At 57.5% G+C, this 16602-nt stretch overlaps 1 protein-coding gene across 2 annotated transcripts in view; it reads right to left on the reverse strand.

The window, feature by feature from the left end:
- Positions 1-16602, reverse strand: part of PLXNA2 (plexin A2) — a 205678-nt gene that overhangs the window by 167438 nt on the left and 21638 nt on the right. For both annotated transcript variants that reach the window (XR_011381262.1, XM_051821302.2), the window contains exons 2-3: positions 12033-13309; positions 6634-6816 (exon numbers count right to left, since the gene is read on the reverse strand). Coding sequence is in view for 1 of the 2 variants with exons in the window: in XM_051821302.2 (XP_051677262.1) it covers positions 6634-6816; positions 12033-13229 (1380 nt within the window). In the remaining variant the exon portion in view is untranslated. The remainder of the gene's footprint in view (positions 1-6633; positions 6817-12032; positions 13310-16602) is intronic.

Below are 16602 nucleotides of genomic sequence, written 5' to 3' on the forward strand. Positions count from 1 at the left end.
GGAAGTGCCCTTGACTCTGAGATGTACGTCCTTGGGCCACGTCCACAGGCAGGAAGGCCTCCTGGCCTCACAGGCATAGGCGTGCCCATGTGTGGGCTGCTTTTTCCTAAAGATAGAGCTCTGCAGACGCTGGCACCTCGACCCCTTGAGGACTGTGCAGGGCCTCTCTAAGCCACTGGGATTCTATGGGCTTGTACCACACCTGCAACCCCTGCCCCGAAACTCAGTTCCCTGGGATTTACCTGCCCTGCCCGTCAGCTCTGAGTTGCAGGGCTCACCTGGCCAAGAAAAAACGAGGCCCGAGCTTCCCCTTTCTCAGAAACGCTCTGTGTTCAGCGGAGGCTCTGGATAGAACCAACAGCCCCCGTGTACACCTGTCATGGTCAAGGAGGAGGATGTGCAGGCAGGGGTGGGGGCAGGGATGCTGTCAATACACCTTCTTCCTTGTGCCAATCAAGTGCAGTGTTTCCCAGCTTTCGGAAGATCAGTTCGTGGGACCCAAGAGGCCTGTACAACAACAAAACAAGCAGCGAGTCTGGCGGCTGCAGCCCGGGCAGGGAGCCAACTTCATTACCAGGGATGTGCTGGTGAACTCCCCGAGCCAGCACCCACCTCTTCCACGCAGGCTCTGGGGAAGGGGAGAGGGCACCTGCTCCTCAGCCCCAGCCCCCTGGCCCCCGGCCCTTGGTACTGCTGACATGCCTGGGGAGGAGGCCCCTACGTCTCCTAGAACTGGAGCCGCCGTCCTGGCTGTTGACTCAATCCAGGGTTCACACTGAGAGACGAGTGAATCATTTCCACTCAGAGGAATGAGCGGCTATTGTTTGATGGGACTGGCACAGAGGGAGAGGCATGTTTCTCAGCTTTCCATCCAACTTGGCCTTCCGTCCGCCGAGGCAACTCCACCCGCCGAGGGGAGCCAAGGACCAGGTTACCAACGGCTACACGTTTCGGGGCAGGAAGTCTAAACGCCAGTGTCAACATTGCTGACAGAGGGCTGGGATGTGCACAGAGTCTGGGGGAGGGTTGGCAGCACCCCAGTGGCTTAGTTGTCCACACATGTAAAATGGGGTAGAGACACAGGGGGTCGCGGGAAGGTACCCTGTAAATACTCAGTGCCTTCAAGCAACTCAGCCAGATCCTTGGGGCCTGGAGAGTTAATATTTTCGGGCTTCAGATGGATTCTTTCCAAGGCCCAAACGGCTCCTTATTGCAAGAAGCTCACAACTTTCCTGGCTGTGCTTAGTAAATCATTTGTAAGATTACAAGAGAAGAATAGGGCTGGGACGTCAGCGCTTCCTGGAGAGCTGGGGTTGGTGTATCCCTTAGGGAAAGGAAGAGGAATTTTCAGGATAGAGTTTCTGGTTCCTGGCTTCGACTGTTGCAGCCATTTGGGAAGTGAACCAGTAGATCGATCAATCTCTTTCTCTCTCTCTCACCCTGCCTTTCAAATAAATAAGGAAAGTAAATCATTTTCCCCCAAAAGAATTTCCTAGGCATTTAGGGGCCTCTGTTAGCTAATGGCAAAGAAGGCGGGGCCAAAACAGGCCAAGGCCCTTCTCAGACCTTTGGAAATCTCTGGATTTGCAGAACTGACCCAGGAGTCAGCCTGGTGGGGGAGCAGTGGTCACCTGGGACTTTGGACCTGCCCCTGCCTCCCTAATGCAGACAAGCCTACCTCTGCTCCAGGTGAGGCAGGGGGCTGTGCTATTCTGGGAACTTCCAGCAACAGGGTAAAAGCTGTCCCTTTCCTCCACCCCAGCCTCTTCCAAACGCTGCTAACCACAAAACAAAGCCTCTCCCTGCTGCCCACTACAAGTTCCCCAGTTTCCCTGACTCCTTCTGCCTCGACGACCCCAGCCCTCCTCCCTTCCACTGATCGACCCAACACATCATGACTGCCAGGCCCGGGGGAGCAGCTCCATCACCAGGACCCCATCCTGGTCACTGCACGTAGGGGTCTGGCATGGAGGAGACACCCAATGCATGTGAGATCAACTGAATGAGTGAGAGATGTTGAAGCTGGCAGTGGGGATGGAGGGACGTGAGGATGATAAGGAAGGCCCTCCAGGACCTGTGACTCTTAAGACAGATGGACGCCTGAGCAGGTGTTCCCAGGTCAGATGCTGTGGGATCCAGGATGAAGAGACAGGCAAGGACATGAGCAGTGGGCCAGGTTTCCAGCAGCTTCTGCTACTGTTGGAGGACCTCAGGGCCAAGGGGCTGGAGAGCCAGAGAGCTAGAGAGCCGGCAGAACCCTGCCCTCCAGCCTCCTCCAGGAGCCCTGTAGGTACGAGAAACGGGGCCAAAGCAGCAGTTTCAGCAGCTGCATGTAGAAGGAAGAACTCAGAAAACCCTGACCCTGAACCTTCAGATACCCCTTCCCATCCATCATCGCGGAGTCTCGCACCTGCTCAGCCTGGCCCCTTCCCTCCCGTGCCCTGTAACTGGTGCTTGAATCGCCTCCTTGACCTCCCCTGAAACCTATCTCAGCTCCATCAGCTGAGTTTCTGGTCCCTGTTGCCACTCTCCCTCCTGTTGCTTTGGCGTTAGCCACTCCCCACACCCTCTTCTGTGGACTCCACAGCCTGCCTGTCAGTGGGAAGGAAGCCATTACAGCCCATAGTGCCCAGAACACGCCACGCTGCCCTCCTCTGCATCCCTGCCCACTGTGGCCAGGCCTCCCCTATGTGTGCCACATGCCTCCCACCTGGCCCTGAGCAGTTTTGTCCCCTGCCTGCATCAAAGCCCACACTCAGGGTGCCCTGGTCTCCCCCTCTTTTCTCTTCTTCTCTGTCATGGTCTCTCCTCCCCAATGCCTCGCTCCACTGAAGGAGTCCAAGGAACACCAGTGAGGTCCTGGGGTTCAGGGAAGGCTCCCCCCGCCAGCATCTCTGGTCCAGCGTTGCCACTGTCCCGGAGCCCCCTCCTACACAGGGCAGACTGGCTGTTAACAGGGAAGCTGCTTTGCTGCGCCTCCCCCACTGACCCCGTTCTGCCCTCTGGGGTCACACGGAACATGTCTAACTCATCTCCTGCAGCATCACGGCTCAACACGCACATTGTGAAACCAGACGATCAAGGTTCAGGACCTGGCTGTGTCATTAACCCGCGGTGGCTCTAGACAAATTCTTTCCCTTTCTTGGCCTCTACTCGCTCACCTGTAAAACGAACATTAGCACAGAACCTATCCTGTAAGAGTAATAGATTAAATGAGTCCCTAGATGTAAAGCTCTTAAAACAGCATCAGACATGTAATAAACACTCAGCAAATTATCTGGCGAGAGCTGTTCCGTGTCCTGTTTCATTCACGCTTTTTTCTTGGACTAACATCCTTTTAAAAACACCCTGTACAGAGCACGGGCTCCACATCCTTCCAACCCCTGTTTATTCTGCCCTTTAGTTTGCTTAACACCCGCTCTTACTCCAGTGTGAAGTGGAGTCACTGCTTCTCACGACCTCAGCGCTGTTCGTCTATTCGCATGGCGACGACCCATTAACTTTGCTGGAGCTGTGTCACCCAGCTGGCACAGGGCTGGTCCGTGGTCAGTGACAGTCCCGAGTCCCCTTGCACTTGATCCTCCTGGGCTTAGACCCTCACCTTCTACCTGTGTGGTCTTCAGGCTCCTGCCCTGTACCTGCACCTGCCCAGTGTGGCACACGGGCCCAGCATGCTCTGCTCTCTCATCCCCAGTCTTTAAGCACATCCTGGCAGCCTCCGTCCTCGAGGTGGATTGCATGAGCGGTGCTGGTTTCAGCCGACTGGCTCCAGGCCTGCGATGAATCTCTGCCTGACTTCTCATCGCCTGCGAGGCACTGACCCTTAGCACATCCCACTTCTGGGGTCTTATCTCAACCTGCCTGCTCCCGCCACCTGCCAGTGGCTGTGTGGAGGGTGGCCTGGCCTGTGGTGTTCTCAGTGTGTCTCACGGGGAGCAGTGGGTAAGCGAGCACGTGACACAGAGGAGCACCTTGCGGCGAAGCCACGGCAAGGGAGTCTGCCTCCTTGAACTTGAAGACACACTGGGACATCCTGTTCCTACAGATAGCGGTCCATGAGGGCTGGACAGTCTGACAGACGCCTGGCTGGGCAGGGGAGAAGTGAGCAGCTCTGACGCACCCTGCTTCCCCCCTCTCCAAACTCTTAGCTATTTTTTTCTGTATTTTCCTTCCTGTGTTGAAAGCGCTACAGGGCCTGGACCATGGTAGGGTTTCCTGGGGACATTCCAGAAATTCCTCCTCGGTTGTTTCTCTGGAGGAGGGTGGGGCCAGGCGCTGGCTGGTGGGTGACTGAATGGGAGCAGGAGCAGGGTGGGAAGATCAGGCACCTCATAGACATGTGGGTGGAAAGGAAGGGTGAGTTGCACTGAGTAGGAAGGGGGGGTGGGATACAGTGAGCTCATAGGAGCAGCCGAGAAAGGCCAAACAAAGAGGGAGGCAGGTCGGGACAAGCAAGGGCAGTCACGCCCCCAGTCTTGCCCTTGAACCCTCTGACTTGCTTCCACAGTGACTTGTACGCCAAGGCCAAGAGCGCTCGGCCAGCTCGGGTGTGTGGCTCGGGAAGACGCCAGGCAGCCCCCGTGTGCTGTGCAAGACGCAGAGCCCCGGGGAACATTGTGGGCATGAGGCTCCCCCAGAGTCTGGCTGGGTCAGCCCTTCTTGACTCAGTCCCCATCCATGCACTCAGCACGCACTCGCTCCTTCACTGGGGTCCGGGGGCTGGGGAGAGAGCAGGCTCCAGCCCCTGGCTGAACTCTGCGGCAAGTCTGGACCCGACATTCCCGCCCAGCCTCCATCCCTGGGCTCCTTCCCTGCTGCCTGCAGGAGCAAGGGTGCTAAACTGGGGGTCAGGGCAAGAGGCAACTTGTCCTGGATCTCTAGGCTCCACGGATCACCGTCCTTCTCTGGGGCTCAGTTTCCCCCCTGGGAATGATGAAGGTTTGGGGCAGGATGATCGCTGAGCAGTTTGGGGGACCTATCTTATGCGCGAGCCCTTGGCGAGGAGATTCATGGGGGAGGAAAGTGAAAAATACCAATCCAACAAGATCTTCCTGCAGGAGAACTTTCAGAGGAAGGGAGACAAACAGAGCCACATGAAGGACCCACAGCAGTCACGGGGGAGGGGGAAGGGCCCCCAGAACGCCGCCGCTGTGCCAGTGAGACTAAAGGGTTCACTAGGGGTGGAAGAACAGCAGGAGGAGCCCCAGGGGGCGGATTCTAAACCGTGATGCGACAAGGAGAGCTCAGGCTGGATGGCAACTCCCACCAGGCCCCTTGGCCCAATGTCCCTGCGCCACGCACAAGTTGCCCAGCTGGCTGGGCAAGGGAGAAGCCAGCCTCAGAGGTCCGAGCTGACCCATGTCCAGGAGAATTTGCCACTGTTGGATCTTAGTAGAATCTCAGAGTGCACCTCCTCCCCTCTTCCATGTTAGGCCAGCAAATTCAAGCAGTGTATTACCTACCCCCTCCCCACACGCTGCAAAGCCAAGCCAGGGCCCACAGCCTGCCCCAGGCAGAGTGGCCAGCATGGGGCAGTGATGTTAGGGCCCTCTCCAGAGAGCAAGGAAACCATCCAACAGCTCCAGTGTCCTGAGGGCCAGAGAAGCCCGGAATGTTCAGCCCCTCCACGTGACCCCAGGCAGGCTCTGCTCCCCTCCTGTGGGAGTAACTCAGCACAGGCACAACATGGAACCTCTGCTGGGGTCCCCTCCCAGCTACCCGCCTTCCACAGCCCCACACCAGCCTCCCCAGGCTCCAACAGGATTAGGAGGAAAGAGCTCCAGGGGTGAGGTCAACATCAAAAGGAGAGGTGTGAGGAGGTCTTGCCGGTGCTGCGAACCACAGGTGCTGGGACCACGGAGAGGTGGCGGCAGGGTAAGCCTGGGGAAGGGGGATTAGCTGGGACCGGAAAGAATGTGGCTGCTCTAATTCCACATAATGAACCAGACTGTGCTCCCTCTGCACCCAGAGCACTAGACAAGCAGGTACAAGCCGCTGGCTGCCCAGAGGCCTCCCGTGCTGCCAGACAGCCTGCTCCCTCCAGCTGGCAGAGGTGCCCAGGGAGGCTCAGGATAAGATGCCTGCTTCCTCCTGGCACTCAGGTCTGGGTGGAGAGGCAGGGAGGGAAGAGTCTGGCTGCAGGAAGAGGGAAGCCAGGCCTCTTATCTGAGCATCACAGACCAGCAGACAGCAGCAATACCGTGCATACTGGCCGCTTAGATTTGGGACGCTTCATTTGTACCAACCAGGATCTTTGTATGCGACAAAGACTTCTAACCAATGCAACCAGCTCTGCGAGTCCTAAGGAGGGATTCTTGATGCAGGCGATTGGTAATGCAGACAATCAAAGCATCAGTGCCACTTGATTTTGGAATTGAGGGATTTTCCCCCCTTAGGCCTTCCTAATTCCTTAAAGTTTGAATGATATCAAAACACGTTTGCCTTCCCCAGGCACTCATTGACTGGAGAAACAGCTAGAAGTGACCTTATAGAATTAACCCCTTCCTACCTCCCCGCTTCACCCTGCTCACCCCCCTGGAAAACCACGAGCTGCCCAGAGTCCAGTCTCCACCCCAGCTGCCTTCCCAGGAGAGGCGCTGAACAGCCCAGACACCCGAGCGCACAAACGCATACCTTTTTCAGTTTGCCGCTCTTGGTCCCCACGAACACCACGCTGTAGCCGTTGTACACGTAGGCCGCCACGGAGGTCATGCGGTCCCGGCTGGTGGTGTACAGCGTGAGGCCTTCCACTGGAGTCGAGCCCCCCAGCGGCTGGTTGATGTCCAGTCCACAGAAGTTATCATCGATGGGGACAGGCTGGAGGGAAGATGAGGGGACTGGGGTGAACGGCAGTGGAAGCAGGCTGGGGTCACTCCACAGCCCTCTGCCCCATACCCCCCAGCCCGAGGACACCAAACCTCAGAGAGCCACAGCTATGGGGACCAGGGTCCAAGCTGGGCTGCATAGAAGGCTCTGCCCTGGCTGGTCCACACATCCCACACCGGCTCCCGGGAAACCAGATACAGGAATGAGCGTATTCTCCCACTGCCCGGGAGTCACCTGCCTCCAACACTCTGCCAGCACAGCCAGGCTCCATTTGCAAAGTGGACTGCTGAGCCTCATTTTCTAGCTGTTTCAATGTCCCTGTGGACCATGCCATTTTGTGGGGCATTTTTCTTTCTTTCTTTTTTTTTAAGATTTATGTATTTATTTGAAAGAGTTATGGGGTAGGAGTTCTTTTTCTTTTTTTAAAAAAGCTTTATGTATTTATTTGAAAAGTCAGAGTTATAGAGAGAGGGGTGAGACACACACACACACACACACACAGAGAGAGAGAGAGAGAGAGAGAGAGAGAGAGAGAGAGAATATCTTGCATTTGCTGGCTTACTCCCCAGATGGTCACAACAGCCAGTCTAGCTAGGCCAGGCCAAAGCCAAAAGCCAGGAGCTTCATCTGGGTCTCCCACACAGGTAGCAGGGGACCAGGAATTTGGGCCACCTTCTGCTGCTTTCCCAGGCCATTAGCAGGGAGCTGCATGGGAAGTGGAACAGCTGGGACACAAACCAGCACCCAGACGGGATGTCAGCATCAGAGGTACTGGCTTTCCCTGATCTACCACAGCACTGGCCCCTGCTGGGACATCCTTCTAATAGACAAAGTTTCCTTCAGAGGATATTTGGTGTAGAGGTGGCAGCCGTCACCTGGTTTCTGCCAGCCTCAAGAGGGCTTCTCGCTGGTTTCTTGAGCAGGCTTATGTTTCTAGAGTCTTCGGGATGCAATGAGTTTAAGTCATTCAACTATTTGCTATCTACCATTGGGGGGGCATGGAGTGCATGTCGTAATACCACAGAACAGTGCTGCATACTCGGCAGAAGCGAGTTAATCTACATAAGCCACGGTCTGGACTCATAGCTGCTACCTTTCTGATGGACACACGGTGGAGCAAATGAAATAATGCGTATAAAGAGCCTTGTTTAGCTGCACAGCTATTTCTACTATGACACGCGCTGTCTTCAGCTGTGTGTGGGTAAATTCCCTTAAAAGAGAATTCCCCCCGCCTCCCCCACCCCGCCCCAGGCTTTTGAAGGGTGCGGTGGTGTGCCTGAAGCAGGAGCCTCTGTGGGGAGAGGCCGGGGAACCTTCGAAGGGGGCGCATGTGGAGCAAGAGAGAAAGATGGTGGGCAGAAAGCAGGAAGACTGAATCCTGCCCTCCGCTCCGTCATTCAGTGGCTGTGTAAAGTAGTAGTACTCTCCTGGGAGGGCAGAGGTGGGGAGAGAGAGAGGGAGAGAGAGAGAGGAGTAAGGGAGGGCCGAAGGGAAGGAGGGAGGGGGGAGACCGGGGAGAAAGGCAGAGAAAGACTGCATGTCTCCTGAGGACAGGCCTGGTCCACACGGTGTCTCCGTGGAGCTGGGCTCCGAGACGCCCACGGTGGACTGCGCCACATGGAGTCTGGTGGCACAGGCTGCAGACTCTGGGCCAGAAAGAGCCAAGCCCTGGGCAGCCGTTCTCTTGGTCTGGAAAGGCGTCCCAGGGGAGGAAGGAAGCGGCTGTTGTGGGAAACTGAGAGCATTAGGGAGAAGCCTGAGGGCCCCGCCCTGCTTCCCTTTCAGCCCCGCTCCCTCCCGCTCCCCCCCCCCCCCCACTCCCCACCAGAGAAGAGCAGGCTGGCACATCACTCACTGACAGCCCCACTGCCTTGGAATAAATGGTTTATAAGCTACAGCTTGCGTGTGTGTGTGTGTGTGTGTGTGTGTGTTTTAGACCAAGGACTTCCCTTCTATTCTCTTCTCTGTTTCAAAGGGCACGGAGTTTGCTGCTGCTCCTGCTGCCGGCAGGCGTGGTGGTGCTCCCTTGGCGTGCTTCTTCTTGAGGAATGGAAACCATTAGTTGAGGGTGACCCTTGAACCCTGGGTAACATGGAGCCCCATGCAGCAGGAAGCATGAGCCCCTCGGGAAAGCAGGGGCAGGGCCGTGCTGGAGCCAGCTCATGAAAGACAGCTGCGCACATCTCTGTATTCGGGGAGCTGACGCTGGTGCCTGGGACCAGCCAGGCTGAGAGGATTACACCACGGGAATGGGCGAATGCGGTGCCCGAGAGCCAGGGGCGGACTCCGGACCAACACATCATGGAGCCAGTGCGGGGAACTCCTAGCTCCTGGGAAGTGCAGGTCTCTTACTGGTCCTCACGTTTTCTCCTCCTCTTCCTCCTACCTACACCAGAGGCAGCACCACCTGGTGCCTGGGGAGCCAGGGGAGCCAGCATCAGTGCCCTCGCTACCACCAGCCAGCAGACGTCGCACCCGCACGCCCGCTCTGAGCCCAGTCTTCCTCTCTGCCGAGTGAGAGGGCTCGAGTCAGCTCAAGGGCCTTCATAGTCCCCCTCCCACTTTCTGCAGGGGCTTGCAGCCTGCAGAGCATGGCCACACGTGTCACCCCAGCCACCGTGAACATTTGCTCATTGCTCCCAGATTCTCGATTCTCCAGAACTGTAGAGAAATGGTTTGGTTGGAGCCCGAGGCCCTGGAATGGGCCGTTGTTTCTTCCTCTCCTCCGTGTCTTTCGCAGTACACCCTCGCAGGTCCCCATATACCTGATGCCCCATGCATTTGCTCCAACGGTGAGCACGGCTTCCCTCAAAGGCCCAGCCGCTCGACAGGAAGGGCTTGGACTCACACTTGCTCTGGGCTGAGTAGAATTCAGATCCCTGCTGTGTTGTTTATAGTCATATGGGCTTAAGCCATTTACTTTGCCTCTGTGAGCCTTTGCCTGTCCATCTGTTAAATGGGGTCCCGGTGAGGACCAGGTGAGACAATGTTCAAACAGCCAGCACAGCCCTTAGCAGGCACCTGCTATCCGAGAGTGACAGTCCCTTCCCCGTCCCTGGATCCCAGATTCCCAAGTCGGTGCTCGGGTCATGTTAGCATCACCTGCCGGGACCACAGCTTCTCTCATTGATCCTCAGTCCCCTTCAAGGACACAGAACGTCTCCGGGTCGCAGGGCTGGGATCCTTTGGATTCCATGGACCTCTAAGGACCCCTCCTCTTGTGGTCCCTGCTGCCAAAGCTGTACCAGGGAGTGTGGTGCCTCAGCGATGGAGGACAAGGGGCTGCTCCCTCTGCGGTCCGGGTCCCACCTGCTGTCACCTTTCTCCTAGTGCCTTTGCGGTCCCTTGGTCACTAGCCCGGGCTTGTCTCTCTGCACGGCCACGGGAGCAGAGAAGGGTGTCGTCTTCCTCTTTCCTCTGGCTCAGAGGCAGGCAGGAATCAGCAGTTTCCTCCCGACAAGAGCCCTCTGGGCTTTGGGAGCCTGGCTGCACTCTGCAAGGGGTTAACCCTTACATTTCCTCTCCACGAAGGCCACGGTCATAGAATTTCAGTGCACAGAAGGAACCTGGAGATTACCTAGTCCAATGTATTTTATAAAAGACATCGAAGAACATAGCTACTAGCTCTTTATGACTGCATTTAATTAATAATAACCATTGATGCCCATTTGCTGAATGTTTCTTATATGCCCCGAATTGTGCTAAGCATTCTACATAAACCTTCTATTTGATCCTCACAATAGCCATGCAAAGAGGGTAACACAACTTCCGTGTCAGAGATGAAAAAAATCACGGCTCAGAATAGGCACTTTACTTGCCCAAAGTCACACAGGAAGTAAGCAGGGGGCTGGTTTTCAGTCTGGATCTGTTGGACTTCAAGGCCCCTTATCCTAACCATTATGCCCCTGGACCAAGGACAGAAAGAGCCTGTGCGATCTGTCTTCTCACTGCAAGAGCAAGCATCCTCACTGTAGGGTCCTAGAAGGCGGCCGCGTGGCCTCGGGCTCCCGTTTCTCCCCCAGCTGCAGGTCCAGAGCCCACAGCACCTTGCACAGACTCACGCTCCAGAACTCGCCGGGTGTGTGCTGACCTCACCGTGTGGACTCCTCTGATCATCCCGCCACGGCTCCCATTTCTCAGCTGAGAAGATCGACCTGGGACCTGACTTCTGGAGCAGGGAGTAGCACGGACGCAATGAGAAGCCTGCTCTTTGTCCACAAACCCAAACTCTTAGCCGCTCCTTCAGCCGCCAGCAGTTTTTCTCTGTCCCCTGTGAGAGCTGTAACAGTAGTGACCCTGGTTTTCATGTTCGCATCTCCAGTGTCTGGTGCAGCGCCAGGCACTCAGATGAGCTTCAGTATGCACCTGCTAAGTGGATACAGGGGTGCGTGTGCAGATGAGGGAGGGGGAAGAGGTGGAGTGTGGCGAGCACCCCCCGGCAGCATCCCGCCCCTCTGACAGGTGCCGGCCATGGATTTTCTTATCTCTGCTGTCCTCGGGTCTGAGTCCTGAGCCCCCTTCCCCTCCTCTTTTCCGCTCACCCAGACTCCTGATCCTTCTCTGGTGTTTAATCTATCAGTCAAGCTTGACTTTCTGCCCTCTCGCCTGACTTAGCTCTCTGATACCTGCTCGACCCTTCCTTTGTCATCGGCGGGGCCTACACGTGCTTGCTCTGGTACCTGGCAGCTGTGACCGACCTCCCCTCCCCCTGCTCTTTCTCTCCCTTGCTGCTCTCCAACACCCCAGGGGTGCCCTGAGTCCTCTGCACCTGCCTCCCTCCCTCCCTCTCTCTGTCTCTCTCTCTCTCTGGGATGCTTTCCCCAGCCAGATCCTCATATGGCTCACTTTCTTCCCTTCCCGAGTCTACTCAAATCCCACTTTCTTGGTGAGTCAGCTCTCTCAGCTACTGCCTTGCCTGTGCCCTGCTTTCACGGTCCGTCTAGCAGGTACCGCCTTCTGACCCATTGTATTTTGTTCCTCTGTTTGACCTCACTAGCATCTAAGCTCCTGGAGAGTGAGAAAGGGACCTGCGCTCTATGCTTTGCCGCTAAAGCCTGCAGGTGCCTACGGTAGCGCCTACCGTGCCTCCGTCAGCCTGTCCCACCTCGGGCCCTGGGTCTGGGAGCAGGCGCGCAGAGGGCACGCACAGGGAAGCGCGCTCTGCACCACGCACGCAGCAGGGGCAGAGCCAGGGGCGCGCCGCTTACCGCCTTGGTGCACTGCACGTCTTTCCCCAGCAGCCAGTTGAGCTCCAGGTTGCCCTCACCCTGGTAGCAGGACTGCAGGCGCTCCTTGATCTGCAGGTTCACGGCCCGGATGGGGAAGGCACAGAGGGCGGAGTCGTCGGGTGGGTGGTGGTACTGCTTCTGGCCCTTGGAGAAGATGGCGAAGAGCACGTCGTCCTGGCTGCTGATGTTGAAGGCCCGGGCCAGCGTGTCCCCGGGCTTGGCGAGGTAAGCAGCCTGCAGCAGGCGGTACTCCACCCCGGCCCGCGTGCAGCCGAAGGGCAGCGACACGTACGAGTGGAACTTGGGGTCCTCCTTGCACAGCCGCACGATGCGCGAGGTGTAGAACAGGTCCCCGGCGGAGTTGATGGCCACGCCCTCGGGCGTCTCGGGCTGCACAGTGAGGAAGTAGACGAAGCCCCCGCTGGCGAAGCCGTAGATGTAGAAGATGTCGAAGTGGGACACCAGGGCCAGGGTGTCCGAGGGGATCTTGATGAGGGAGGAGACAAAATCGCTGTGGAGTTCGTAGTCGAGCATGGCCGAGGACTCGGGATCGCGGGGCAGCTTGCGGCTGGACAGCGTGGGGAAGTAGTCCTGCTTGCCGTCCACCGCCGTGCCGATGAACAGCTTGCCATCCTCGCCCTCGGAGCGCACGATCACGCCGTACATGGTGCCCGTCTTGTTCACACTCGACAGGTAGTGCTCCTTCTTGTGCGACGGCTCCACCAGGATGAAGAGGTCGTCCAGGCGCAGCAGCTTGCACACGCCCTGGTAGAGGCTGCCGCAGGCCAGCAGGCGGTTCTCCGAGTCGTCGATGATGAGCAGCTTGTTGACGTTGTTGGTGAGCGTGAGCACCTCGCTGCACGGCTGCACGATCAGCGGCGGGTAGCAGGACTTGTTGTCCTCCTCCGGCCCCGTCTTGTGAGCCACCTGGATGGTCAAGTTGCCTGTCAGCTTGTAGACGCGGTTGATGGCTCCCACGTACACTGCCCCCGTGCCCCGGTGCACAGTCAAGTGGTTGAAGGTCCAGTCCCGGTTCTCGGAGTGGAAGGTGCTGAACTGGGGCATGCCGGTGGCCGGGGGTGCCAGCAGCATCCACACCAAGGAGAGCAGGACCACTGGCCAGCTGTCCACCGACGGGACCGACGGGGCCCGCGGCCAGGGCCGCCTCTGCTCCATCCTGAGACGGCCGAGGGCCAGGCGACAGCTGCTCTGTGTTCTTGTCTACTCCTGCTTCCCGGCTTGGCTCTCACATGGTTCTGCAAAACACAAGGCAGCGTGGTCAGACTCAAAGCAGGCTCTGGGAGGACTGACCCCAGGCCCGGGCCCGGCTAGCTCTGGGACTCTCTGCTTTCTATCTTTCGGCCTTTCTATTTTTAGCAGACTTTCCCCCTCTTAGGGATGTTCAGGGAATCCTGTTATCTATTTCGGTCTCCAGCTTTTACGCTATAAAATGCTTTTTTTTTTTTTTAACTTTACAAAGCGTCTCTATTTCTGTCCTCTAAAGACGTGGTTTTTATCTCTCGGAGAGGTCAGAAGGCTGCTGAGGTTCACCCGGGCCATCACTCCGGCGTCAGGACGCCCGCCACCCCATCGCCCGTCTCATCTTGTACCCGTGTGTGAGGAAGGCCCTCCCCGCCTCCGGCGAGCAAAGCCGCGACTCCTTCCAGACTCCCAGCGCCTCACACTGCTGGCGCTCCCTTCCTTTCTCCTGCTGTCACCCGGAATGACAGTGCCCCCCACAGCCCCTTGGCCAGAGAGAAGCCTCTCTGCCCATTAGCTTGGGAATGTTCTAGAAAAGTGAAATGCACTATGGTCAGTAAGATTCCCACAGGTGCCATCAGCGGGGCTGGGAAGCCCGGGGAGTGGGAGAAGGTGGGGGGCGGGCAGCCAGCCCCCAGCCCTTGGACAGGTGCACACCCCACCACCACCCCCTCTTCTGTCTTGGGAAGCCCCCACTTTGCTGAGGGAGGGTGCACTTTCAGCCCACGGGGGTGGGAGTGCTGGGGGTGGGGAGCCGCCAGGGGGAGCACGGGTGGGCAAGTTGAGGGTCAGTCTCCTGCAGCTGCTGCTGGGCCCCCCGCTGGTTAAGCATCTGTGAAATCAACCCTGGGCCTTTGCCGGCCATTCCCGAAGTCCCCGGCTGGCCCTGACTGCTTTACTCTCCGGCCCTTCCTGACCCCGGGCTCTAGAGCTTTGCTGCTGCCGGGGGCTTGGTGCTCCCCATCTGTATCCCAGGGAACCACGTGGTGCTCCTGGGCAAGGCAGCCTGTCCTGACACCACAGCAGCGCTCTTCTGAACAGGGACTGGTGTGCTGGCAGCGCCAGGAAGAGGAGGCCGCAAGCCGTCCTGCACAGAAGCCTTTGCGGCAGCCGGGCGGGTCGTCCGCACCCTTCTCAGACAAGGCCAAGACAGAACTCCGGGCCCCGGGGGGCGGCGGCAATGGAAGCACAGGCGGGGAGGGCAGAGAAGTTGCCCCATGGCATCTGGGAGAAGCCTGCCTGTCCCCTTCCACTCCCCGCTCCGGCTGGGCAGGCTGTACGTAGCAGGGACGCTACCTCGAGGATCCCCCTCGTTTTCAAGGGTTTTAGAACCTCCCCATTGCTTCTGCTGCTCTCCGCGGCCTGGGCCACACAGCCGCCATGGTGCCAGGGCGGGTCCCCGGCCTCCCTCCTCCGACCGGACTCCGCCAGGGTGTCCGGGGTGACTCATGGGGCCCTGGCTTCCTTGGAAAGAGGAAAGCAACAGCCGGCACGGGGCGCAGCTGACCCCGGCGGCTCTGACACAGCCCTTCCGGCCCCACGCGCACACCGGCGAAGCTTCCCATCAGGCCCAGCTTTCGGTTTGCAAACCAGAGGTTATTTTTAGCTATGTCCTGAGGCCGGTAGCAGGACGTGAGTCCCTCAAGAGGAGCTGTGGAAAGGAAATAACAGAATCCTCAACTTCTCCAGCTGCCCGGGGGGGGTGGGGGCTGCGGGAAGCCACAGTGCTGCCTTGGCCACAGGGCCTGAGTGTGCGTCACAGGAGGAGGTGGGAGGAGGCAGGTGACTGTCACCACGCCCTGCTCAGGGCTTCGGATTTTAGAAAGCGCTCTCTGTGACACTCCTGCCTTCTCCACAGCATACATGCATATACATGTTTACCATGTGGGTAGGGACAGAGACCACATGCACGCACGGGACACCATGAGAGGCCAAGTTCAACACCTTAGCTCCCTGCCCAGCATCTTCCCGAGACAGTATGGACCAGGGGAGGTCTGTGGTAGGCAGATGTTCGGGGTTCTGGGATGCTCAAAGTGTCTCTCTTTTTTGGATAGAATGGGAGAATGCACAGGCACCATCTCTCAGGCTGTGCTGGGAGCCAATGAGACTGGGCAGGGCACCCGTGGCACGGCCGCCGGCACAGTGGGTGTTCACGGAAGTTCACTGTGATTATTATCACTTGGGGATTCCTGCCAGAGCTTCTGATTCATGTTTTTGCCTCTACGAGGGTACTTCCAAATGCTCATGAGAAAACAGCATCAGCGAGTAGGGCACTTGGCCTAACAGTTGAGGGGCTTCTTGGGATACCCACAATTACCCGCAATCCCAAGCCGGGGTTTCTGTACCGGCTCAACTTCCAGTCCCAGCTTCCTGCGGATGTGCGCCCTGGGAGGCAGCAAGTGATGGCTCAAGCTGTTTGATCCCTGCCGCCCTCCTGGGAGGCCCGGATTGAATTTGCGGCTCAAGTTTTGGCCTGGCTCAGCCCCAGCAGCTGTGGGCACTTAGGGAGTCAACCAGTGGATGGGAGCTCCCTCTGTCTCCATCTCCCTGCCTCTCAAATAAAAAAGGAATATGAAAGTTTATTTGGCTGCAAAAAAATGTGAAATCTGTGAAATTTTTAAATCAGAATATGCATTTGCTGTGATCTTTTGGAAGAGTAACCCCTAGCATTTTCTCTTTCTGTGGAATAAACCTTACAGGTGGATCTTTGATCCCTAGATGTCCCTGACTCAGAGACAAAGCTCAGTGCAGGAAGGCTTGGCAGGAGAAAGGGAATGGGTCCAAGGTGAGCGTCTCTATCACACTAGTGCACACGTCCTAGCGTGGCCTTTCCCAGACTGCAGGGAGGCTACTGCAAGGGTTGGATGAGAACGGGAGAACTGGCCTAACGGCTAGAAGGCATGAAGAGCGAGGGATGTATGAGCCCTGGGTTCAGACTCTGCCTGCGTCTCTCAAGAATTGTCACATGACTTGGGTCTAACATCTCCCCAAACCTGTGTCTTGATCGTCAAATAAAAGCTGTTTGAATTAGTCAATCTGTAAGCTTGCTTCTCCCCCATGGACAATCCTCCAAGGCCTGGTTCCTTCTGTTCCTGGAGTCTGTGGTTCTACAGCAACTGAGGGCCTTCTTCCCTCCCAGGGAGCCCACGGAGGCTAGGAGTCCTCCACGGAGCCCTGCAATCCTCCTGATCCCCTCCCCGCACTGTGTAGTACCCCAGGGTAGACTGCTCCTGGTGATCAGCTGGGTGAACTCACCCTACCGGTCCAGGGACCACTTGCCTGGGAGCCA

Source organism: Oryctolagus cuniculus, chromosome 13 (genome assembly GCF_964237555.1).
Source record: "Oryctolagus cuniculus chromosome 13, mOryCun1.1, whole genome shotgun sequence".
In the NCBI taxonomy this organism is placed as follows: domain Eukaryota; kingdom Metazoa; phylum Chordata; class Mammalia; order Lagomorpha; family Leporidae; genus Oryctolagus; species Oryctolagus cuniculus.